The following is a 26,717-nucleotide window of genomic DNA, read 5'->3' as shown; positions in this document are numbered from 1 at the left end:
GTATAAATTTTTATCAGCATGTGTGTTGAATGCATTCAAACCAGACTGATCTCGCAGGTTTTCGTACGTTTTTACGAGTTGGCTAATTCGTATGAATTCGTACAAAGTGAATTGTAAAATAAAACAATAATGAAATCCCACCCCTAACCCCAACAACGTCACAGGGGCTAAGATGATTCGTACAGAAATGTATTCTTGGGGTTGCACAAATTAGCCACTTTGTAAAATATGTACGAATTGCCACAGGATAGCGTTGGTTGAAACCCATGATCTTTTGTGTAGCTAACGCTCAGACGCTATATATGTTGCTTAATGTTTAATGTACGACAGCTTTGAAACTACACACCACACATTTATCCACAACAGCTTCATCTCAACTTTTCCAAGGTCTTTATTGAGTGCATTTCAGTACAATAGTTTTCAGAAAGTTACAGTTTCAAACTCTGACATACTCATCACAAAAAAAAACAAGTGGTAACTATATAGGCTTGGTGGGGTGGGGGGTTTTCTTTCTTTCGGTATCTACAGAAACGGTGCCAGCTAGTTTCCATGCCATGCTAGTTTTACCAACAGTTCACTTTCTCGCTCAAACCCGTTGACGTTCTCTCCTTTGTTACCCTTGGTTGCCAAAAGTAACTCTTCATCACTTCATCATGAAAGTTTGCAGCGCAGAAAAATGAAAGGAGGAGAAAACGCTGGCCCGTTCCTACAGGCGGTTTCAGTTGAAGCTTTTGTTTGTTTCAAACGTGCAGTTTGTTTGCGCTTGTGAAGTCTGGGGTGCGCTCGTGAACACATGCACTCGGCACCACTCAGACGTCGGTTGGCACGGTAACAGCATCGCTGCTGAGCCTTCGCCAAATATGCCCAAGACTCCAGAATTTGTCGACATGAGAAATGTTGACGTTTTCCAGGCAAAGAGCGATAAAATTAGACTGTAATCATTTCTGCTCATCGTCTCATTCTCTGTCCGTTTCGTCAAACCTCAAAAGGAGGAGGAGAAAGATGCCCCTACAAAACATAGTGACCATCTCAACAGTGCCAAGCTAATACTTTAGTTCTGGTGGAGTTTTTAGACATTAACAAAATCAAAGAGAGACATGATAAAAGGAGGACACATTCGCATTACAAACAATAGCAGTAATGTACACATTCAAATAGAAATCATATATTACATCTTTAATGGCTCTACGTGTGTGCATTATAAAAAAAAACACTGGTAATTATCACACATAACGATTTCCCTCAACATAAATTGCCCTAACAAATTTTTAATGGTTAATAAATTGCTTCAATTTTAAATTCATGGTCTCTTCTTTGCAAACAAATCATGCACAATAAAACCAGTAAAGTCATTTTTGATGTCACGTTGACTTTAAACTCTAAAAGGTCTCACTTGCTTTGTGCTCCATTTTTTTCTCATTCTCTACTATATCCTTTCATCATCTCTCTACAGTCCTCTCGAATCGCTCTTTCTTTGTGCTCGCTCGGCCCCGGCACATTCAGTCTGTGCCGTTTGGGCAGGTAGCCCATCAAGCCCCGCCTTCCCCAGCGTGTCCATTGTTATGAGCGCGAATCAGCCATTTTTCAAGCGGGTCCATATGGCAGGACTGCGGACAGCTTGGTTACGCCCCACCGCGAGCGAGCTGGACCCAAGCCATGAGAGGAACGGGGCGGAGATACTTTGTGATTGTTAATTGAGCTGCTTCTGGTCGATTATACACTGGGTACAATGAATTTGTCTCAAACACCATAACATTGAGGAATGAATTCACTTTCTTCAATGCAATACCACTAAAGTAATGCAAGTGTGTGTTTGTGCGTGTGACCAAAATGACAGAAGCTATAAAAATGTGTCATGTTTAACAAAGTAGCAATAAGCTGTTGGGTTGCCATGGTGAAATTCATTGTAGCCAATTAGGTGTAACACCTTGGGAATTTCTGGATGATGGATTATGTGTGTGCATGTTACTCTTGGAGAATAACCATAAAACATGAAAGTCATTAACTCGCAGACGTCGTAGCGGCTAATTTATCACACGCCACATGCACCTTCCATCGACTAGTGACTTCTAGTGTTTTGACGCTGAGAACCCCACCCCTAAATTTAACCCTCGCAAAAACCTTTCCGTACCTTTAGACATTATTGTAGCTTATTGGGTTGTTTTATTAAGCTCGTGGGTACCATTGTCTGGTCTTCACAATCACACAAACACAAATAAAAGATAAATGCGCAAAACAAAGAAAATTTGCTTTAAAATATGAACTAAATGGCAACAATGGGTGTGTGTTTGTGTGAAAGCTACCAAGTGTTTCATTGACAGGATAAGTAGACTGTGCTCAATGGGGTGGTGTTAGACATCTGTTCCTAAAGGGTCACGCAGATGTTCGAAACTAGACACACACACAAATAACCGGAGAGCTGATGACATGAAGAACGTGTAGCGCATTTAACAATGTCAGAGAAATATCTGGAGCAAAGACGATAAAAGCGTTTCAGCGGTTTTGTGCACACGTAGCTAGCACGGGCTCTGTATATTACCTGACAGTGACATTTTAGTTTGCTTATCATGTAAACACGTGTTTGAAAAACAGATTAGCGCTTTAAAAGACCCTGTTAGACCAACATTAGTACAGCGTATATTAACAGTGGAACTACATTTAGGTGTACCAGGTAATTTAGGCGGCAACAACGCACCTGCCCAACACTGGTCGACGCATTCAAACACTCTGACACGAAACTAACAAGAACATCTAGAAGTAGAAGAGGTGGAAGAAAGAAAAGCTGTACACACCTTACGATAAACACCATTTCGTTTAGTGGCCTGAATGCGTAGCTTTTTTCAAACCTAAAGTATTTATTTTCTCGCTAGTTTATACACAACTAATCGATATTTACACAACATCGACACAGAGTCAGAGTTCATCCCAGTTCATCATCCCATGGCATCGCGTCGACGTAAGCGAGTTCACTCCTTCCAAAATCGTGAGTCGTCTCACGGGCGGTTCTGGTCCCATCGGTACGCACATTGCCAAAAATGCAAGCGGAAGAAGCGTGTATTTACATACAAGTCCGTTACACTTCACCTTCAATATGAAGGTTTACTCTGAAGATATACGTATTTATTTAAAGATATACATCATTTACGCTCAGACGGCCGGAGAATGGGAAGCAGGCGTACAGGATGTCCTTTGGCGACGTCAGCCATTCCGAGATCAACAGGTAGAGCAAGTGGGAAGCAGTAGTGATAGAAAATAATTTGAGGAACTGGAACAAAAACGTAGAACGGGTGGTCGAGACAAAACTACGGGTGACAAGAAGAGGACAAAAATAGCCAGCTTCTTGGGTTTTCGCTGTAAAAGAGACAAACAGACAGTCAAGAGGACTTCCTGTTTCCTGATCTTATCCAGCGAGTTTACGGACTTCCTGTGATTCCCAGTCCAGTCCGATCTGTTGGTTTGTGATCGTGTAAAGTTCTCAAATCAGGATGATCGTCTCTATTCTGGCGCGCTCCGATGGGATTGGGCTCACCCGCTGGTAACTTCTCCGCAAGCTGCCCGGCCCGTCGTCCGGCGCCGCCTGTAGTCATGCCAGCGCGGTGGGCGTCTGACACTGTGTCATCTGCACATGCATGGACTGGATGGTGGTGAGGATTTTCTTCTGATGGCCAGCCAGAGTCACACCTATCCTCAACAAGTCCCTGTAAAGACAACAAACCATATATTTAAATATCGAATGTACACGATACTGCAGAACATCCCCAAAGTACTGCAAGATGCTTTTCACAACCCTTAATGCAGCTTTGTACTCGAGTCAAGCTCATTTATGTCCAAGTTTAGACCAAGCCTCAGCAGGTCTTTCCAAACTGTGACACATGTTTTTATTTATTTCGTGGAAGGTTATAATGGACCAACAGAATCTCATGGCAAATTGTAAATGTGCATTCCTAACATTTTTGTAAATTGGTAGCTAATTTGCTACGGTATGTGCGTACTATTCTGATGACGAAATCTGCATCACTCGCACTGTACACTGACCCTAGTGTAGAGGTCTTCTACACTTAGATCCGAAAACCCGAAGTCCAACCGGAGCGGGTTTGGGTCTAAAAGTTTCATGTGTGCCATGCACACGGGTTGGGTATAATATTAGCGGTATCGGGTCTCGGCCGAACAGACCCCTACTAAAAAATCCAGCTAAGACCAGCATAAGCTGGTAGTTGGTTTTAGCTGGTTTAAGGTGGTTTACGCTGGTCCTCCCAGCCTGACAAAGCTGGTCATGCTGGCAAGCCAGCTGGTCTTCCAGCCTGACCAGCTTAGTCCAGCTAGACCAGTTTAAAAAGTGACCAAAACACAGCTAGACCAGCTTGCTACACCAGCAAAACCAGCTTCCTACATCAGCAAAACCAGCCAAAACCAAGCTGGAGACCAGCTAAGACCAGCTCACCAGCTTATGCTGGTCTTAGCTGGATTTTTCAGTAGGGACCCTAGACGACCCAACCTATGTGTGCATCGAGTCCTTTTCCAACTCCCCCCCATTTGTTTGCCGAGAGCTTGTGACATACACATTTTAGGGGTTACTTTGGTGTCGTCATCAGATAACAAAGGAAAATAAGTGGAGTAGTGGGCCAAATTGGATGCGAGGCCAACAAAGTTTCTTTTCTGTCTGACTGGTGCGTGTCCAGATGCAGACTGCACACACGTCGGTGCTAGTAACATTCATGTACAGTCGGGTTAAAAACCATTGCCACTGGTTTGGTTCAAACTCAGGTCTAATTTTCTTGGGTTTGTCTCAGGTTGGGTTATTTCTTTAAAAAATATTATGTAGGGTTCTTGTAAAAAGTGATCTTTCGGGTTGGGTATATTTCTTTGGACCCGAGAAGACTTCTACCACCGTGTGCGTGTAAAAACTGAACTATACCTAAGGCTTAACAATAACACACAAACAGGGTGAATGAGATCAAAACTGGTCTGTTACAGAAGGTGACTGTAGGCGGCTGGTTCACTGCCTGCTTTAAATTACATAAGCAAAAGAACAACTCTTGATAAACGCTCAATTTACTCTGCTGCTCCCTGAACACAGCCTTTATACTGCAAAACAGCTGATTAAGAACTACCTGTACTATGATCAGACAAGGAGAGAGAGAGAAAGAGAGAAGATGTGAAGGCAAACAGCATTAGCACATGAAAGCCACTTGTATTTAACTTGCTGTTTATGCTTGGCTTCATACTTGTGTTGTTAATTAAGCGCAGACGCTCTCGATGAGCGGCGACGGCATTAATCAGAGCGTCAGAGACGCCGCTCGCCTCACGGTACGCTTCCCACTGCGAACAAAACGCCGGGAGTCATGTTTTTAACAGCATATCCACCTGTTCATTCAATAGCCAAAATCAAACAACACATCCACACATCGCCGTGTGAAACACATATCCTTCCTTTACAGTTTAAAAATCAATATTAAATATGTTTGCTCTGTTGGCGGACGGAAATGAAAGCTCAGGGTTCTCTGATCAATGTTCTGTATGTTTTATTCACTTTTCAGGTGTTAGAGAAGCAGACTGGGCTAGTACACACTAACTCACTAATTAGACCAATTATTAACCTTCACCTAAAATACATGATGAAATGAGATATCTGCTGCATAAGACACACAATTGTTGTAAACATAACGACTGATGTAATGGATGTGTCATCAGCTAATGAGCACTGGTTCAATCTAGAAATTTGACACAATTAACCGATCCTTAACATGATTGGATGAATCACTTAACTACCCTATCTGAAAAAATCGCCTAAATTAGCATGACTTCTAGCTATATAACCTTTTAATTATCTGATTTAGATGTTAAAGGATTACTCCACTTTCATAAAAAATCCAGATAATTTACTCACCCCCATGTCATCCTCCCCCATGTTTACGTCTTTCTTTGTTCGGTTAAGAAATAAAGTTTTTTGAGAAAAACATTTCAGGATTTTTATCCCTATAGTGGACTTCAACAGTTTACAAAGCAGCTTTAAAGGGCTCTAAATGACCCCAAAAGAGGCATAAGGGTCTTATTTAGTGAAACGATTGTCATTTTCGTCAATAAAAAAAATGAAACTAAGATTTTTAAAGATATTTTTGAAGATTTAATGTATTATGTTAAGCTATGCTAAAAGTGGTATCACCAGACCCGGAGATCGGCTAAATGGATTCCAAAATGGTAAAAATTAAATGTTTTACTCTAGGGGAGCTGAAAAATGTGTATATTTTTTAAAAAAGTGGAGTGTCACTTTAAGCACCTGAGGCCATTTTCTACTACAGTAAAGTTACAATGACAAAAACCTAATGTTGATGTAATACAATCTTGATCTTCCCAACTTTAAACATGTTTTAGAGTCTGAACTCACTCTGAAGTCATCTGGGTGACGAGTTGGAGAGATGTGAAGCCAGAGTTAAGGAAGTTATCTCTATACTGAGACATCTTAATGGCACCCAGCCAGTCCTCGACAGAACTGAAAGTGGTAAAATCCGGGATGGACCTGTCCAACAATGGCTGAGATGGACTGGAGAATAAGAAGGCGAGAGAAAGAGAAATCACAAACTGTCCAAATCAGTTTAACCATTTTGGTGAGGTACAAAAAAACAGAAGTCGTCAGTGAAGATCCCCAGCATGATTTTAAAAACAAGCACGTCTCATGTATGGTACTCACATTGTGGGCATGGCGACTGCTTTAAGGCTGGTTGGGTTACGGATGAGTTTGTCGAGCGTGTTGACGATGTCTGTGAATCTCGGCCGGGCGTTTCGATCTTTCTGCCAGCAGTCAAGCATCAGCTGATGGAGAGCAGTAGGGCAGTCCATAGGCGCTGGCAGTCTGTAGTCTTGCTCTATAGCGTTGATCACCTAAAGACACACATAAATAGATGTTGGTCTCAAAAGTGCTTAGATTTTGCTCATTTAGGTAAGTCGCAGCACCGGGGGTCCATGTTTGCAACGCCTCCAGGCAGTTATTTCAATCATACAAGACTAAAGTCCTATCTACTTGAATGGGTAAGACAGTCTAGTTCTGCCAATAAGGTAAGAAAAAAATCTTGAAAAAAGTTTACTTTTTTATTTTAACACTTCATTTAAGAAAAATTCATGATTCAGATTTTTTTCTTACTTTTTTCTTACTTTCTTACTTAGTATTTTTATATTGTTTTTAGTACAAATATAAAAAAAAATCTTAAATCAAATTTTCTTCATGAGCAAAATGACTAAAGAAAATAAGTCTAGTTTTAAGACATAAAAAATCAAATATAAGTCTATTTCTGCTTATAACAAGCTGAAAAATCTTTAAAAAATACTTTTTTCTTAAACACTTAATTCAAGAACAATTCTGGAAATGAGATTTATTTATTTATTTATTTATTTGCTTGTTTTAAGCACAAAGTTGCTTAATTTTTATATTTTTTGTCTAAAAACTAAAACTTATTTTCTTAGGTCATGTTGCTTATCAAGAAAATGCATCTTGATTAAATAATTTTTTGATATTTGTACTGAAATCAAAACAAAAATACTAAGTAAGAAAGTAATTTTTGCAGAGTACACTGCAAAAAAATTATTTTCAAGAAAAAAAATTCTTAGTATTTTTGTCTTGTTTTCAGTAAAAAAAAATCTAAAAATTCTTATATTAAGATGCTTTTTCCTGATGAGCAAAACGACCCAAGAAAATAAGTCTAGTTTTTAGACTACAGAAATCAAAGCGATTTTTTGCACAAAAAAAATCTGCCAATGGGGTAAGCAAAAAATCTTAACCACTAAATTCAAGAAAAATTAGCTTACGCCATTGGCGGATTTTTTGCTTGTTTTGTGCACAAAATCACGTAATTTTATATTTTTGGTCTAAAAACTAGACTTATTGTTTTGGGTCGTTTTGCTCATCAAGAAGCATCTTAATTTAAGACTTTTTAGATATTTTTACTGAAAACAAGACAAAAATACTAAGATTTTTTTTCTTGAAAATCATTTTTTGCATGGTATCTCTAAAATCACATGTTCAAATCACAATTAAACAACATAAGTCTGACCAACAAATAAACCTTACCTCAACTGTACAATAATTTTGTTTCTTTTGCTGAAACTGCGCTAAAACATCTTTTTTATTGTATTTTTTTGGCTATTTTGCCTTTATTTAAACCGTGTTAGAGGAGAGGGCAGGAAGGTGAGAGGGAGGTGAAAGGGGTATGGAAACGGTAAATGACCACGAGCTGGGAATTGATCTTGGGTCGCCGAAAGTGCGAAAGCTCCACACCACACTTTTTTAGGCCATTTCAGCTACTGCACATGTGCACACATTGTCAAGCGCCTAACGTGACTCTGTACGTAGCCCCTCCCCCAGAGAATCATCAGTCATTATCAATTGAAGATTAGTTCTTTTAACTGAAAGGTGGGACTTCCGTCGCCAGAGTGGCCATACTGAGTGCTGCGTCCATGATGTATTTTTGTAGGCAAAACCCGAAAGCGAGTTAGCATTTTAGCACTGGTTCCATGTCAAAGGGTTTTTTAAAGAGGGTTTCGGCCTTAAATAAGCTCTTCTGTTAGCATAAGCCCAAGATATTTTCACATTTTGTTCTACCAAATAAAACTCAACAGTAATACCCCCACTCGTTACTTTTTAAGGCTTTAACCCTCTGGGGTCCGACCATTTTGGGACACTGTCAGAGGTTGTGACATGATCTTACATTTGGTCTTTTTTCAGTTGCTTTAAAACATAATAATGGCAAGTGTCTCATAACACTGCATTCAGCACAAACTGGGCTGCAATATTTTATGAGCTACATGTATGTACATGTTTGTATTTTTGAGAGAATAATGTTTATGCGTGGTTTTTAAAAAAGCAACATTTTTAAGTCACTGATATAAGTCCACAAAACCCATACTAAACATGTTTTAACAAGACTTTTCTAAACAGAATCTAGTAGTCTAGAGTTTTTTCTTTAAAATGATGTGAAAATCATTCTGCTTACTCATTCACATAAACCAATATATTGATTTAGAAATTGACAGTTTTTGTTTAGAGGGGCCGTATGCGAGAAGGATTGATTGACAGCTGAGCAACAAAAGACTCGCATAATGAGCTGCATAATAAGTGTCTGTTACAGGGAGTTTGATAAGTTGCTACATGGGACTACAGACTTTGTCAGGGACTTTAAACGTCACCATGATCTCAAAAGCAACCTAACATGGGCACAATTCCCAACAAAGATTCATCCACAGAGTATTTCCTTGAAACATGTTTAAAAATGTGTTTAATAAAATGTAAAAGAGCTTGGTGGTGATGACATTGTAGTCGAGCGACTGTGGTATAGTTCTCTTATAGCCTAAGGATCGTTTTTATTTCTGGTAAATGCATATAAGAATCAAAATTCTTAAAAGTTTTTGGTCAAAACAAAGCCTATCCTATTTTTTTACGATAATCTAAAAGTCTATGCAAAAATGAATTGGCTTTTTGGCGAGGGAACCAGTGCCCCGCTAACTTCCAGGTTGGCCTACAAAGATACATCACACTATTGAGCAGTGCATTGTCCCCTATTCATAGTAATAGCAGTGTCCAATCTTGTTATATTCAAAATCTATTCATTATAATCAAACATAACAATCAATGGTTGATGGAGACACCCCAACATGACACACAAACAACTCAAAAAACAGCAATTATCTTAAATCAGAAACACCCACAGTCTCTCTGTCTCATTCTCAAATACAGACATCAAATAAACACACAAACACACAGTCGGTCCTCTGCATACCGATACAGAGCTCTTTTTCTTAAAGGCTTGACGGACAAACATAAATCTAAATATTTGAGGATCAATATTCACTCTGTTCTCTCCACAGTGACTGTGGGCTTTCAACAGGACTGTAATGAGGCGGTGATCACCCGCTGAGCGCTGTGTGCGCACTCCTCTACACAAATGTTCTGCACATCGCTGTGATGTTATTTATATGATAAATTAATTACTGTAAAAAACAAACTAAGATTACAAATGATCAAAAATCTTGTGTAAATCCAGAAAGGTAGAACATTTATTCAACTCATCCATAACTTTAACTTTTGACAACTCTTTGAGGTAAACGAACACTTATAAACGTGTTACAGATGTGAGATTGTATGAACGTGGTCACTATCTGCGCAGGCATTACATCATCATACATTCTTTGAATGAACATCGCTTTTAACGCTCGTCTTTAGTTTCTCAGGCGTTTTATTCCTAGGGGTTCAGTAAGAGCATTTTGTGTCTCTCACGCGTTAAATGTATGCTAAAAGGTTAAGGGAATTCATGCCTGCATTCGCAGGATTTTCTGCAAATCCCCCAGAGAACCAAGAATGAGTTTGATGTATTTAAAATCTGAAGAGAAAATGTTTTTGTGCGCTGCTACAGACGTTGGAAGATTCAAAGAGGAAAAAGGCAATAACATTTTGTCTTCACTGGAGCCAATGCAAATCAATCCCCCCTTCCAACTAGATGTGTTTTCAGTCAGTTTGATAGGAAATGTGAGCCAGTCCTTGAAAACCCAGCTAAAGACAGTTTCTGTGATTTATTTCCAACATAATTTAAAGAACATTCTGTAAAGATATAACCTTGTTATATTTAATATTGACTGAGTAAGACAATAGCCTCTTTCACACAGTAATTCTGGTAAATTACCATGAATTTACCAGAATGAATTTACCAGTAAATACAAAAATGTGCTGTTCACACATGCAGTGACGTTCCGTCTTTTTACCAGTAAGACATCATTCACACATCAGTATCAAAATACCGGTAAACTCGGAGAGAAAGCGGAAGTTACCTGTGGCGCGCAGCCGGCGAGCTCCGTCCGTGTCGTATTTGTAAACGGCGGGTTATGAGTTAATATCCACGGTCCGTATTTTGTTGTTTTCACATCTGTGGCAAACGGTCGCGAAGTTGCTCGTGACCAAACAACATTGCGTTAGGCGGCGTCAAACAGAACCTGCGCGTTTGCACATTAGGCTTCACAGATGGTGTGCTAAGAACGTCGGCAATTTGGCAATTAGATGGTAAGCTGTTTTAAACAACTTTGGTGAAGAAATGTGGATGTTAACTTCAGGTGTGCTCGACTTTTAAGCAACATGTGTTTGGAAACGTCCGTAAACAGTCTGGGGGAAACCGCGTCACCTGTATAAAAAACTTTCTGATTGGCCCGCCCGATCTGTCAGCGCGGTCTGACGTCATCTAAATGCCGGTAATGCTATATTTTTCGTTCACACACAGCGCTTACCGGCAAATTACCGGTAATCTTACAACCTGTCTTACTGGTAAATTGGGAGCACTGATTTACCGGAAAGGTTCTGTTCACACATGACATGTTAACTGCAATTTACCAGTAAATTACCAGTAAAGACTGTATGTGTGAAAGGGACTATTGTTAATGATTAAAATTAACCTTTGATGCTACAAATCTCATTATAAGATTATTTAGCTTGGATTTCACAGACATGGTCACAAATTAAATGTGACCCAGGACCACAAAACCAGTCATAAGGGTCTTTTTATTTTAAATTATGATTTAAACATCATCTAATGAAGGTTGAATAAATAAGCTTTCCATTGATGTATGGTTTGTTAGGATATGACAATATTTGAAAATCTGGAATCTGGGGTGCAAAAAATCCATTTAATAAAGGTGCTAAAAATGAAATAAAATGTTAAATTATTCTCTGAAATCTACATAGAAGGCATTTGGCTTTATTAAATTCAATTAAATCCATTTACAACCCTAGGATTTGCCCTTAGAATTAAATGCCCTATTATTACCTTATTTAAAAGGGTCATGAATAATAACGTTGAGCTCTGCTCTGATTGGCTGTTTCTCAGAGCAGTTCAGTTCAGTAGCTCTGTATGTGTGCGTGCAAACAGACCTTAAGTTTGAGCCTGTATAAAATGAAGATACAGAGGAAAAATCTATTGTTTGGAGATTGTTTATGGACGTTTCTGAGTGGTAAGTTTGTGTTTTTTCAGTATGGATCTGCAAAACGTAACTGTAATGTCAATAGTAGAACTTTGTATAGTAGCCTAAATGTTAGCATATAGCGCTAACCCAGCAGTTACAACTTTGTTTTTAGCATTGTAACAACATTGTAATTAATTTAATGTGTAATTAAATGTTGGAGCGTACTTCGCGACTGTAATGTCACAGTTGGTGTTATGTTGAGAGTGGCCTGTTTTCCAGCGTTTTTTTGCATGCACAAGGTTTACATAAAAATGAGGAAACAAATGTGTTTGAGGATCACGTATCTCATTACTAGGGCTGGGTATCGATTCAGATGTTCCAGATCGATTCGATTTCGATTCTCGGTTCAATTTTCGATTCCAGTTCTCAGGTTACTCGATTCTCGATTCAACTCAATGAATATAGATTTAATACAAATACTATATTAATAAAAATTAATAAAAACAAAGAACAGCAGTTAACAAGTGGGTAATTAATAAAAAGAAATTAAAAGCCTCAACACTATTGTCATTGTCTCATTGCCTGAGAAATCTAAAGTGCTTCCATACCTCTGACTTTTTATGTGAATGTGGCATCAACGTCGATGATGCACCTGAATGAATTAATGGCAGGCCCGCTTCTCGCTCCTTGGTAACATCGCGCAAGGCAAAAAAGGGGGCGACATCTCGTGAAGAATACTAGTAATTAGATTAACGTTAATCTTACATTCAATGTTTGTGGAAATAAATATGAAAGAAAAAAATCGACCACGTAAAATAAAACGATTAATCGAAAAAACGATTTTTTTGCCCAGCCCTACTTATTACCATTTACAGAGCTTTTACTATTCGTCTATGCATAGGTAAATACAATTTTTTATTCTATTGCACCCTTAAAATTGTCCAAATGAACTCATTAGCAACACATTTTACTAATGATAAATACATTTTTAATATATTTACAATTGCAAATGTACAAAATATCTTCATAGAACATAACTCATTCCCCGCCATTGAGGAGTTTTCTTGTCAATTAAGCATGAAAAAAACATGTTCCTGATGAGTTTTTATGGTAATCTGTTTTACCCAATTTATAAAAAAAAAACTGAAGCAAAAATGATTTACTAATTTTACACTCTGTGTATGTTTTGATCATCGTTCTGAATCTGATCTCTAACAAAATTCCTTCACAAAAATGCTATTATTTCAGCTTTTTGCTTTTTTTTTAAAGAAAAATACCCATATTTAAGAGTTTATAAACAGAAAAAAATAAAGATAATAAAATGTTTTGTTTGTTTATTATTTGTTTGAACGCAGAGGGTCTGAAAATCACAAAAAATGCAAGGGGGCAACTTTTCAAAAAAATGCTGGCGGGAAATGAGTTAATATCCTACAATTTTTTGGAATAAAAAATCAATAATTTTGCTATTGCTACAAATATACTGTACCTGTGCTACTTATGACTGGTTTTGTGGTCCAGGGTCACAAATGATAAAATATATAACAGAACCAAATTAGATCTGAATTTACTTTTAACTCCAGTGTGAATGAATGTAAATCGGTTGTTTTTTTTTTATTTTGAAGCTCTCAATCAGTCTCTTCTTGTTAAACTTACATCTTGGTTGCTCATGTCCCAGTAAGGTCTCTCGCCGAATGACATCACCTCCCACATCACAATGCCGTAACTCCATACATCACTAGCGGAGGTGAACTTTCTGTATGCGATCGCTTCTGGTGAAGTCCATCTCACTGGAATCTTTCCACCCTGAGACAAGAAAACAGCGGGAGAGGTCAGATTTACTGCGTGCAATGTTTTGTTAATCCCTAATGCATCTACCAACCATTAATGTACATTTAAGCATCTAATAGCAAAACGCATGTAAAACAGGGCAATATTTCGTTCTAACAAAACAAATAGGCAACAGGGGACATCGACATCGCCGAGTTCCACATCCGACGCAACTATAAATATTTGTAAACAACGAATCGCATTTGCATAACTAAAACTCAGCACAAGTGAATTCAATTATTTTTGCTTTGCAAAGCAGAATGGAGAAAACAATGAAATCATTCGATCCCCAGCTCTTTGTCTCTCAGTACACAAAACATGAAAAAACAATCCAAGTACTGTGTGTGGGTCTGGTCTAGTTTGTGGAGCGTGTCTGTCTGTAATTGGTCTACCTGAGGCTGGATTTGTATCTCGCTGATTTAAATTGACAGCGGCCTGTTATAAGAATCCCCTCACACACACACAGACACAGAGATAAAACCCACAAACACAAACCACACGCTTTATGTTTCAGTCTAATGATGTCAATTAGTTTAATCCTGCATTTGACATCAGCCAGAAAAATTGAAAATGAAAGGAAACACTGCCAAAAAAATAGAAAGGACAGAGCGCTGATGACCACGTATGCAGTCAGGATAAATGATTTGCCATTTTGTGCATGTATACTGAACGAGCAACATGTGTATGGTTTGGCCTGTGAAGCTTTTTGGTTCTGAGCTTAGAGTTAGCATTCACAGTATAAAAATACTGTGTAAATGTATAGTAAAACTTTAACTTTTATCTTACATATAAGTAAGGTCGCCCAACTTTCTCAGGCCGAAATACGGGACAAAAGCTGGTCTGCCACAGCAGCGCTTATATGGTTTTGTGTATACAGTGTATTTAAATCATTTGTCAAAATGATACCTAATTTCCTAATTAAATATTAATTTATAACTCTTATGCCTTGACAACATACGGTAGGTTTGTTAATAGTTTGTTGATTTACAGCAGGTACTTTTAAACACAGTCATTGAACCATTATATATAATATCTGTTCAAAACAAAACAATTGTGACTTGCGCACTAAGGCTTTTACGCCCCCAGCCGGCGCATGTTTTTAATTGTTTCCAATGGAAGCGCTGCGTTTTTTTCCGTGCTCAAAGCTGAACGGCGTAAGTTAAAAGAGATTCAACTTTGGGTGAAAAGGTACAGTATGCTCGTCAATGTCAGTTCTCACACAGGCGTCCAATCACAGTGGAGGAGGGGCGGGACAAGTATCACAACAACCAACTGGCTCACAGCTCAAGTATCACAGGTACCAAAGCCCTCAGCTAATAAAAAAGGTGGCACTCAGCTGAAAAAAGCGGGCATTCGGCGTCCTCCAAGCATTTTCAGACGAATAAAAAAGCTTTGGTATGCCCCCCCCCAAAAAAAAGTGTAAAAAAGTGTGATACACTAATACCCGGATAAGTTCTATTAACTCAAAAAAATTGAGGCAACTGATTGCCGCTATTTTTCTAAGTTTGCCAACTTAAACGTTTTGAGTACTGACAACTTCATTTCAAATCAAAACATTTTATTTATCTAAACTTAGATAACGTCTTATATAAATTTAATTATATAATTCATGTAACTTAAATTGTAGTAGTAGTTTTACTTAAATATTTTGTGGCAACTGATTGCCTTGTTTTTCTTAAGTTTCCTGTACTCAAATATGTACATTTTACAACTTAACAGAACACTGTAAAACCCGACAAGTTCAGAGTACTCAAAATATTCAAGTAAACTAACTACCATTTAATTTTGTTCACAAATCACAGAAACATATCAAGTGACTCATGAAAATTTGATACCAGTAAAAGTGTGTTGAGACTGAGCTCAGTGCTGATCATCACATAGGTATTATTGATATGATAAAGCAACACATTATTGACCTAAAGCCTAAGCACAGGCACTACACTTCTGAACAATGGTAAGCACAAAACAAAACAAAAATAGCAAACTTTTCTAAATCTCCAATATAAATAAATGTTTAACACTACTTTTTGTTTACTAAAAACCACATAAAATATCACTTAATTTCAAAAAATGCTCTCGTTTTGCAGGCTCATGCAAAGCATGCTGGGAACTGAACCTCCTCAACCAATCGTGTTGATTTAACTTTAAAATGAAGTAAATGTGCTCTTTCTTAGCTAACCTGGCAAATTGAACTCATCACAACCACCAAAAGTTTGTAATTATTTGAATCCAAGAGCAAATTCATCCGTTTAAAACGCGTCTGAGTGCCCTTTCAATGATGACGTCACTTTTTGGTAAAAACCGCCACTAGAGGGCTTTTGACTTAAAATATTTAATTATGGTTGAATCTACTTTTCAAGTTCCCTAAACTCTTTACCTTTGGTGTAGTTGTAAAAACTCAAAAAATATTTACTGTTAACTTAAAGTTATGATAGATGTTGAATGAACTCAAAAATAATAGTTAGCTAGACTTTTTGGCACATTTTGAGTACCAGGTACTTTCTATTATAAGTTAGTTTTACTGTTTGGTTTTACAGTGTAACATAGATTCTGTAAGTTGTACACTGCAAAAAATGATTTTCAAGAAAAACATTTCTTAGTATTTTTGTCTTGTTTTCAGTACAAATATCTAAAAATTCTTAAATTAAGATGCTTTTTTTCTTGATGAGCAAACAACCCAAGAAAATAATTCTAGTTTTTAGACCAAAAATATCAAATTTAAGCGACTTTGTGCATAAAACAAGCAAAAAAAAATCTGCCAATGGGGTAAGCTAATTTTTCTTAAATTTTTCTTGAATTTAGTGTTTAAGAAAAATGTTCAAGATTTTACCCATTTGGCAGATTTTTTTGCTTGTTTTATGCACAAAATCACTTAAATTTGATATTTTTGGTCTAAAAACTAGACTTATTTTCTTGGGTCGTTTTGCTCATCAAGAAAAAGCATCTTAATTTAAGTATTTTTAGATATTTTTACTGAAAACAAGACAAAATATTTTTTTCTAGAAAATATATTTTTTCAAAATTCAAACAGTTGAATTACAAACACTTAGGGGCGTGCACACCAAAGCTTTTACACCCGCGCCCGGCGTATGTTTTCAAATGTTTCCAGTGGAAGCTCTCCGTTTTTAAAAAAGCCAGCAGCTAGAGTTTTTTCCGTGCTGAAAGACGATGTTCAGCGTTTTTTCCACGCTTAAACTTTGGGTGAAAAGCTCACCTCGTCAATGTCAGTTCTCAGACGGGCATCCAATCACAGTGGAGGAGGGGTGGGACAAATATCACAACAACCAACCGGCGCATCGTACAACGACTGATAAGCAAAGCAGAAGTATCACAGCAACCAAAGCGCTTAGCTGAAGAAACAGCTGGCATGCGACGTCCTCCAGGCGTTTCAGCTGTGTTTAAAAGCTTTGATGTGCACACCCCCTTACAGGCTGTGAATCAGAAGCACCAGAATTTCCTAGCAAAGTTGAAAACTCCCTTTAGTATTCAAATTGAGGCCATTTAGACATGTATGGATCAGCGATCCCTTCAGAATTGAGACCGAACTTTGCAACTGTGACGTCCCGTATTATAAGTCTAATTGATTTGTCCCGTACAGGACCTCACGCGTCCCATTTTTTGACTGCTACACTAATCTAACTAACTAATCTCATGCACAAGAACCGTGAGGCTGATAATATTAAAATCCATTGAGAGCGATTCGAGAAATCATACAGAGGAAAATGCTATCGAAATGCTCTCACGGCACTTTGATGTCATCCACCTGTCAGTTCTTGCAATGGCACAAGCATGATCTCCGACACCTTTCATCCAATCACAGACCCCTTCAAGCACAATCAGTATACGTTTAAGGGGGTCAAATGATTTCATGTTTTCTTATTATATAGTGCGGTACTTAGCTGTTTGTGCATGTATGAGATCTACATGGTTAATACGGGAGAGTTGGCAACCCTACATATAAGGAATAAAGTCACATGGTTTTGAAGCGACATCATATCTTCTTTTTTGGGAGATCGAGTTTTAACCTTCCAATTTTCTATTCACCTATATTTATGCACATTTAGGAGTATTGCATGAAAAATTATGGATGCGCATAAATTCTAAAAATGTGCATAAAAACGTAGTCTTACTTCACTGTCAACTCAAACAGCAGGAATCCACATCCAAAAGCAGATAACAGAAGAAAATTAGCACCATTTTATCAGGAAGTGATGATTTTGCTCTCTTTAGGTCACTGCATATTCTAATTATGTGCAAAATTGGATGGAAACTCTTGTTTATAATAACTACAGCTATATGGAATATGAGTGAAAAAAATTCACATTATATGAAGGTACAATAATGCTACACAGTATAAACTCAGAGCTGTTTCTCTCTCTCTCTCTCTCTCTCTCTCTCTCTCTCTCTGCGTCTAGGATATTTTTTATTTTCATTCAATGTGCAGACGGCGGTCATGGATGGACAGATGCCTGCTGGGAATGTACATCATTTTTTCTAGAGAACATTTATTATTTTGCTCTGTGTGACCTTTTTAACCCTCCCTGTCTCCCTGTCCATCTTCTCCATCCCTGCCTACTGCTTTCTGCCTCCAGCCCATATCTGCTGTTCTGCTCCGGGATACCATGAAGAGATGAAGCCCAAAAGATGGCGAGAGAGTGCAAGAGAGATCCCCACAGACAATGAAAGATTCAGTGGAAGAAAATAAATAGAGAGAGAAACATGGAATGAGAGTAGCTGCATTTCCATTACTCTTCAAATTGCGCAAACTGACATTGCAAATGAAAAATACCGCCAATGGAAAGATTTTATGCACGCATAAGGTGGTTTTTTAGGAAATTCGGTGAAGTGTGTTTTGCAAAACTGCAATGGAAACATTGTTTTTATGTACATCTCTTTTGAATTAAAATAATGTACTTTTACCTCCAAGAGACACCTCAAACGTTGCTGCTCCTAAGTATAAGGGGCTTTCCTTGGAATTTGGATAATACACCTACGTCTTATTTGGTTAAAAATAATGCCTAGTGCGGTGGATGTGATATGCGATCGCATGATTCAACACATAATCAGTCAAAGTCCGTATATTTATGCAGGGGCTGCATTTTTTTCAAATACGCCAAACTTTCGCAGGATAAATTGTAGATTTCCATGCGCAAAATATGCGGGGTTTGCATGATTTTAAAATCCTCGCATTTTCGTAGCAAAAATCATATATATCTTAGCAGAAAGTTGAAAAATGTTGCATTTACTTCACACAAGCGCAGCGATGTCCCCTGTTGCCATGGGAACATTATGAAGTGATGTAATTATGTGATGTGAACATCATTAAAAAACTGTAAAAGTTGCAAACAGTCTTTGCAAGTTACCGCAATTTTTGCAAGTTCCCGCAAATTCATCGGATAAAATTGCATAAATATCCCGCATATTCCACCGATTTTTTAAGAAAACGTGACGCAAGATCAATAATTTTTGCCCGGAACAATCACAAAAAAACTCGGATTTTCTGGAAGGACTGGTTAATAAAAACGGCGTCATTTGATAATAATCTATTTATTAATGCTAACGTTTTGCGCAAATCTGTAATAGAAATGCAGCTTGAGAGTGAGAGAGGGAAAGCGAGCGAGCAAGTGAATAAAATTAAACTAGTGTTCAACCTGTATGGGTTTATTAATGGCCAATGCCATATTAAGACCGCAGTATGACCGATATTAGGCTGATATAACACAAATGCAAATACAGAAAATAAGAGACAAACAGAAAATTGACGAAACCAATAAATAAACATTTGTTATGCATAATATGTAAGGAATAATTGACGACGGGCCATTGAATTATAAGAAAATAATGCACACCCAAGGTGCAATGCGGCACAACATTGATCTGGTGCCTATTTTTAAGACATTTGAAAAGTTAGGTGTGCGGTTATCAGAAATTAATGCATACCCACGGGACATTTCTCAGCCAATCAGAATACAGCATTCAACAGACCTGTGGTATAATTATAAATAAATATACTTAAGAGACATAATTAAAGTGGATCTGACATCTCACAGTACTGTTGGAATAAGACTGCTGTACACCAGATTGTTGTTTTGTGTAACGTAAGTAAATAATGAGTGGATATTTTAATCTCTGCCAGACTTTGACTTTACACCTGAGTATCTTTTCATTACAAACTACAAGTTTAAGTAACAGAACAATTTGATTGAAATGATTTATCGGTGCAGATAAAAAATAAAAAATATTGGCTGATATACTGGCCACTGCAAACACTAAATTAATTCACAACATTGCAGAGTACTGAAATAAAACCTGACCTGACAGATTCCTGACAAATAGACAGAAATAGACAAACAGATAGACATGCACGCAAACAGATACTGTATAAAGAAGGGCGGACAGACACTTTAACAGAGAAGCGTAAGCCTTCTGTTTAATGTCCCAACACAAACAATCTGCAAGTGAAACGCGTCTGCACACAGCACCACTGAGCTGAATATTTTTAGATTTTATAAATGTGAGAAACTGTAGAAATGCTAGAAATAAGACAGAGAAAAGATACAAGTTGACGTTCTCTATACGAAGTGTTGCACAAAATAAAGGAGCAATATATTATTCTCCTGGTGTGTCATCAAAATTTGTCATATTTTGTAACACGGTATATGTAGACAAACAGATTATGATGGATGAAGTCAAGATCTAAAACACAGATCATGACATCTCAAAGATATTTTGCGTATCTCACATTAGTACTGGATGGTATGATGATATACATTATCCAGTGTGATGGTGGTGATTCCTTGAGGAAATCCTTATCAGCGAGAAGCGACTCTTTCATATCTCAAGACATATTTAAAGGGGAGGTTTAATGCTATTTCATGCATTCTGACTTATTAACACAGATTAAGAGTTGTAGTCCTATTCTAAACATAAGCAAAGTGTCAAAAAAGCAGTTGAGCTTGTAACAGAGTATTTCTGAGTCAAACTCAGTTTCGGAAAGTTTTTTTCAAATGGGGGTATCCGTTACGACTGATTGACCCCATATTCCTTTTATGGGCCTTTACCCCCAGAAAAGCACGCTGGCCCTGCACGTCAAGTGAGAGCGAGAACGCGCATTAGCATTGCTCCGTCGAAGTCAACGGTATCACTGCACAGCACGCGACAACTTTGTTTTAGCAAGATAGTTCGACAAAAGAAGTGTGTTTTTGGATGTAAGGAAAATAAAACCTTATTTAGCTTTCCCTGTCTTAAGACAACAGTGGATGCAGTTCGTTTTTTTCCCGGACAGTATCGTAATTGCGAATGAGTTTGTTTGTTCCCTGACTGTATTTCGGAGAGGATTGCTTTACAAACAAGGCTCAGTTTGACGCCGGATTTTACACTTTTTTACAACCCGTTTAGGAGTCACAACCACAGGTGTAAGTAAATCAAAATCTCACGTGTTTTGTTTGCAATCGCGCATACGTACATGTAACAACACCAACAACAGCACTTTGTACTTCATTTACAACATTTACACCTTTTAAAATGGGCAAATGCAGTTAAAAACTGGATTATGTTGCCTTTTTATTAAAATAGCGGATAAACAAGCAAGGATGAATTACCTGATAGAGACGACCTGGTGTAATCGTTGCTGCTGTTGTTCCTGTTCATCCATTACTGACTAAGTATCCGATATAAGGCTGGTTATTTAAAAAAAAAAAGTTTTTTTAAATTGTGATTTCCATCTATGTCGGCTGTAAATCCAAAAGTAGTATCCAAAGCTGCGCGTACTAGTAACTCTTAAGCTCCACCCACCGCACGCCTTCAAGTGTTCAACCTTTTACGCCAAAAATCGGAAAGGCTGTTCTTTCTTTGATAAATCTGACAAAATGAAAGACTCTTTGGACATATGAATGATGAAATACTACTCTATATATACGCAAGATTAACATTAGATTGGCAAAAACGTCTTGTGTTATGTCAGCTTTAAGTATTCGCATTGCATCAAATATTTGCCAAAAAGGTCCTTTGGAGAAATAAACATACGCATAGATGAGACAATATTTTTAAAGGTCTAGATCTATGAAATTAAACATAAAAACAAAGCTTAGATGTTTACAGATACATTTCTGATTCACACATACGCCAGCCATAAATAAAATTACTCGTAGCATATGTCCATAACGCGTATATTTGCGGCGCAATAACTTCAACAGTCGAATCTGAACGTCAGGGGAGGCGGTTCAGATAACAGCGGTTAAATCGTGCAGTGCTAACCTTTCACCCCTTCTTCCAGGTCCCGCACTGCCCCGTCAACGCCCAGAGGCTTGGCGAGAAAGCACTAATGTAAGCGCGATCACCTAATCCTTTATCATCCATTTCTCTCAATTCCCCATTCAGGATTTTTAATATTAGATTATGACCTTGTCTTTCAAAACCGGGTTAAGTATTCCTTTTCTCCCACGATTCACTCACTCTCTTTTCCTTCGAGAGTACTTTGTACTTAACTGAACGAACACTTGTACGTCAAAGATTTCTGTGCCGAGTGAGATTTTCAAGGAAACCGTCAAATCAACATTTTTGTCACGCGGTGATGTCCAGGTCAAAGGTCACAGGTCAGACGGCATGTTAAATCATGACAATCGAGGACGTGAATGTAAAGGATGAGTTCATTTCTGCATGGGATATCAGTCATAACTGGCCGACGGATATGCTCCTTGTTAACATTTTACAAGACAGGGAAGAGTCAAGGCCACATAAACCCTGGAAATGAATTGAATTCGCAGTTTAAATTCACCTATAAAACATGAAAAATGTCAAAGTCCTAATTAAATATTCAGAAAAAGTCAAGTCAGCAGTGGTTGCTAAGGTGAACATCGAAGTTACTACACACTAAAATAATGCTGTTTTTGTTTTTTGCTTGAGTAAATCATGGGTTAATTTAGATATTTGGCTGGAGTATCCCTTTAACATCCACCAGGATTTTGTAGCAGAAAAAGCATCAACATACTGTTGAAAAAAAAAGGTTTGTCTATGGCAAAATTTATTACCTAGTGCCCTTCACCTTAGCAACCATACAGCAACCCTGGTGACACCCTAGCGACAAGATACTGTGCAGTATTTTACAATGCCTCAAGGTAATGTAAACATCTTGTGTTACTTCACGATCAATAATAGTCTGGCTTAAATTAACCTTAATTCAGAACAAATGAGTTCACGGCAACCTTGAGACAGACTTCCAATCTAAAGCCTGTTTTGCACTATTGGGATCGTTAAACAAGATCTGTTCTGAGATCAGGAAAGATATGGAACGAGCACACACGTTCCACTTAACTGCGTAGTGCAGAAGACTGACACATACACGGATTGGAATATAATAACTGCAGGTATTGTGCGGGTTTAGTTACCAGTGACACTTGATATTTACACACACACACACACACACACACACACACACACACACACACACACACACACACACACACAATTCACAAACACACTCACACACTTCTTTTGCCCCCCCCCCAGGATATAATTTAACAGAGGAACAGAGAGTACATGTGTTTGAATAGTGAGATTGCAATCTCTTTTTGATAACAAATGCTAATCTTAGCATCGACATCATGAGACTCGCTCATAAATCCTACATCTGATGTGCATCCTTTGCTTCGTGTCTATATCATTGAGTGAAAGAGAAAGAAATGTATGGCCAAAAATGTGTGGATATCTATAAGGGTCCATCCTAAAATTCTGACACAAAGTTGGATGTAATGAATGTCAATGCATACTGTATGTTTTAAAAAATTTATTTGCTAGTATTTACGCAATACATTAATTTTGTCCACCCTTATGAAAATCAACCATGGTTTTACTATGGTTAAAACCCAGAAACCGTGATTACTGTAGTAAAACCATGTTTAACACAAAATAACTGTTTTAAAGGGACACTCCACTTTTTTGAAAATTGCTCATTTTCCAGCTCCCCTAGAGTTAAACATTTGGTTTTTACCGTTTTGGAATCCATTCAGCCGATCTCCGTGTGTGAAGGTACCACTGTTAGCATAGCTTAGCATAATCCATTGAATCTGATTAGACCATTAGCATCACACTCAAAAATAATCAAAACGTTTTTATATTTTTTCAAATTAAAACTTGACTCTTCTGTAGTTACATTGTGTACTAAGACCGATGGAAAATTAAAAGTTGCGATTTTCTAGGCCGATTTGGTTAGTAACTTTTTAGCACGATGCTAATGCTCTAATTAGATTCAATGGATTATGCTAAGCTATGCTAAAAGTGGTACCGCCAGACCCGGAGATCTGCTGAATGAATTCCAAAACTGTAAAAATCAAGGGTTTAACTGTAGAGGAGATGGGAAATAAGCCTATTTTTTTTAAAGGTCCAATGTGTAATTTTTATAAGGATCTTTTGACAGAAATGCAAAATAATATACAAAACTATATTATCAGGGATAATTATGTTTTTGTTATCTTAGAATGAGACGTTTTTATCTACATACAAAGAGGGTCCCCTTACATGAAAGTCGCCATTTTGTGCTGCCATGTTTCTACAGAAGCCCTTAACGGACAAACTTTTTTTACCAAGTTGTCTCCGTCAATTACATGTTTTTCCGGCGGCGGCTACCATAGCTTCTCAATGCTTTTCAAAAGCGAGGGGTGAGCAGTGGACTGAACCGTTGGTTGTAATTCATAACATCACCACTGGATGCCACTAAAATTTACACGCTGGACCTTTAAAAAAAAGTGGAATGTCCCTTTAAATAACTATAGTTAAACCATGGTCACTGTAGTAAAACCATGGTTTTGCTAATAGTAATTAATACACCAAAAACCATGGTTACTACACTTTTACCACAAACAAAGATGGTTAATTTTAATAAGGGCACATATACAGTAAGCTATATGACTGGATAAGATGCTACAGGACTACTTTTTTTTTCATTTCATGTCTATGGCTTTGTACTAAACATTGTTCTGGTTCTACCACCAAATCAACCATAATGCATGGCGGGGAAATATTTGGAAAAGCATCTCTTTAACTAAAGCCGGTGTCTTGTTGGAAAATAAAGAGATATTATATGAAAACAGAGAGTGATAGATTGGTGGAAGTATTGACTATATGACGACTGAACCAACAGACATACTGACAGGACTGCAATGGACAAGACGACTATGTGTGTATGAATCACATCACAGGGGTTTAAACCATCACGTCTTCTCCAAATCCTTGTATAAATTTTATGCTGCCGTCAATTAACCAAACCATGACGCCTCACAATTTAATGCATCGAATTGTGTTGCGTACAACATAAAATACATTTTATCCTGGTGCAGCACTAAGGTGGACTATGCATGATTTTCACAATGATAACTTTGAATCCATTCACATGCTGACCTTTCAAAACAATGGCATAACGCATCATTATGTGGGTGGCATGGTGCAAAAAAAAATGAAAAGGAAAAGATGAATCCAGAACATTTCTTGAAACAATGAACTGCATGACACAACGTCAAAAGCACATCACATCTTTCTGAGAACAACCACTGTATTCACAGTATATAGATGGTTTCATTGGACGCACACGCATTGTTACGGTTATGTGTCTGAACCGAATTGAACCTCCTGTCTGTATTAATTTATCGGTCTGGCAAGTGGCTAAACTGATCTCTGAAACAAATACCTTGTCGAAAATAAAATGTTTTTGTTTGGTAAAGATGAAATAAAATGGATCACAACTGTGGAGAGGTTTGGCAGCCAGGCAAGAATTCAAGGACATGTAGCTAACATTGTTTACGTTAGGAATAATTGATAACGGGCCATTCAATTATTTGAAAATAATGCACACCCAAGGTGATAATGTGCGAACCGGAGCGCCTTTACACCGCGTGTGTGCATTATTTTTAAATAATTCAAAGGACAATTATTCATCTTATACCACGGTTACCACAAAAAATTCCGTGGTGCCTATTTTAAAGTTATTTAAAAGGTTAGGTGTGCGGTTTACAGAAAAATAATCAACACCCATGGAACATTTTTCAACCAATCAGAATAAAGCATTGAACAGACCCGTGGTATAAATTACTTTCACACAGTATGTTAGCTTAGTGTAATAGTTGATATGCACTAGAAATTATAATGAACGAATTAACGTAATTCGCAAGGACGCGCTGTCGAGTCACACGGCTAGTTCAAAACAAGAAGTTGTGGTTTAAAATTACAGATTTGTATCTTTTTTGGTGAAAATGATGATCGGTTTGCTAGATAAGACCCTTATGCCTCGGTCGGTTGGAATCGTTTTTAAGCTTCATTGAAACTGTAAACTGTTGAGTCCACTAAAGTCCTCTAAATGGAGAAAAATCCTGAATTGCTGTCCCTAAAAAACTTAGAAAGACATAAACATCTTGGATGACATGGGGGTGAGTGAATTTTAAGGATTTTTTGTGGAGTAAAGGGCCGTTAACATTATAATGATAACTATAACGTTAACTATAACAATAAAAATATTAGCATCCGCATTATAACGATAACTTTACGCTAATTCGCTCACGCACGTGGCACTTACGGAAATACTCGCCTTTAATGACATTAACTTTTATTGGATATTTTTTGTAATAAAAACTTTTGCAATTGTTTACATGTCACTGCATATGTAAATATGCTGTTCTTGTTGCATTTATGCAGCTTTCACAAAGGACGCGGTGTGCGCTGCGCTCGCCGCTGGGTTCAGCGCAGCCAAGCGATTTGTGCTCTGCACGCCAGATCAAAGTAGGCGGGGTTTCAATAAATTACTACATTGTTTATATTTGGGTTAAATAGTGGACGAGGAATACAGAGACTGATGTTGCCCGTCTCCATTACACATAACTTAAACTCTTTCACCGCCAGCGTTTTTTAAAAAAGTTGCCAGCCAGCGCCAGCGTTTTTCATGATTTTCACAAAAGTTTAATGCCTTCCAG

The 26,717-nt window shown here is 37.7% G+C and overlaps 1 protein-coding gene across 1 annotated transcript in view; it reads right to left on the bottom strand.

Moving 5' to 3' along the window:
- Positions 1-373: 373 nt before the first annotated feature.
- ephb1 (EPH receptor B1) overlaps positions 374-26,717 on the bottom strand; it is a 326,298-nt gene continuing 299,954 nt past the window's right edge. Inside the window, exons 13-16 of the mRNA XM_055203462.2 lie at positions 13,588-13,737; positions 6,689-6,879; positions 6,386-6,541; positions 374-3,698 (exon numbers count right to left, since the gene is read on the bottom strand). Coding sequence (XP_055059437.2) covers positions 3,584-3,698; positions 6,386-6,541; positions 6,689-6,879; positions 13,588-13,737 — 612 coding nt within the window. The 3' untranslated portion in view covers positions 374-3,583. The remainder of the gene's footprint in view (positions 3,699-6,385; positions 6,542-6,688; positions 6,880-13,587; positions 13,738-26,717) is intronic.

This window comes from Misgurnus anguillicaudatus, chromosome 2, assembly GCF_027580225.2.
Source record: "Misgurnus anguillicaudatus chromosome 2, ASM2758022v2, whole genome shotgun sequence".
In the NCBI taxonomy this organism is placed as follows: domain Eukaryota; kingdom Metazoa; phylum Chordata; class Actinopteri; order Cypriniformes; family Cobitidae; genus Misgurnus; species Misgurnus anguillicaudatus.
The sequence above is the reverse complement of the archived record's forward strand: the minus strand, read 5'-3'. Positions and strand labels throughout refer to the sequence as shown.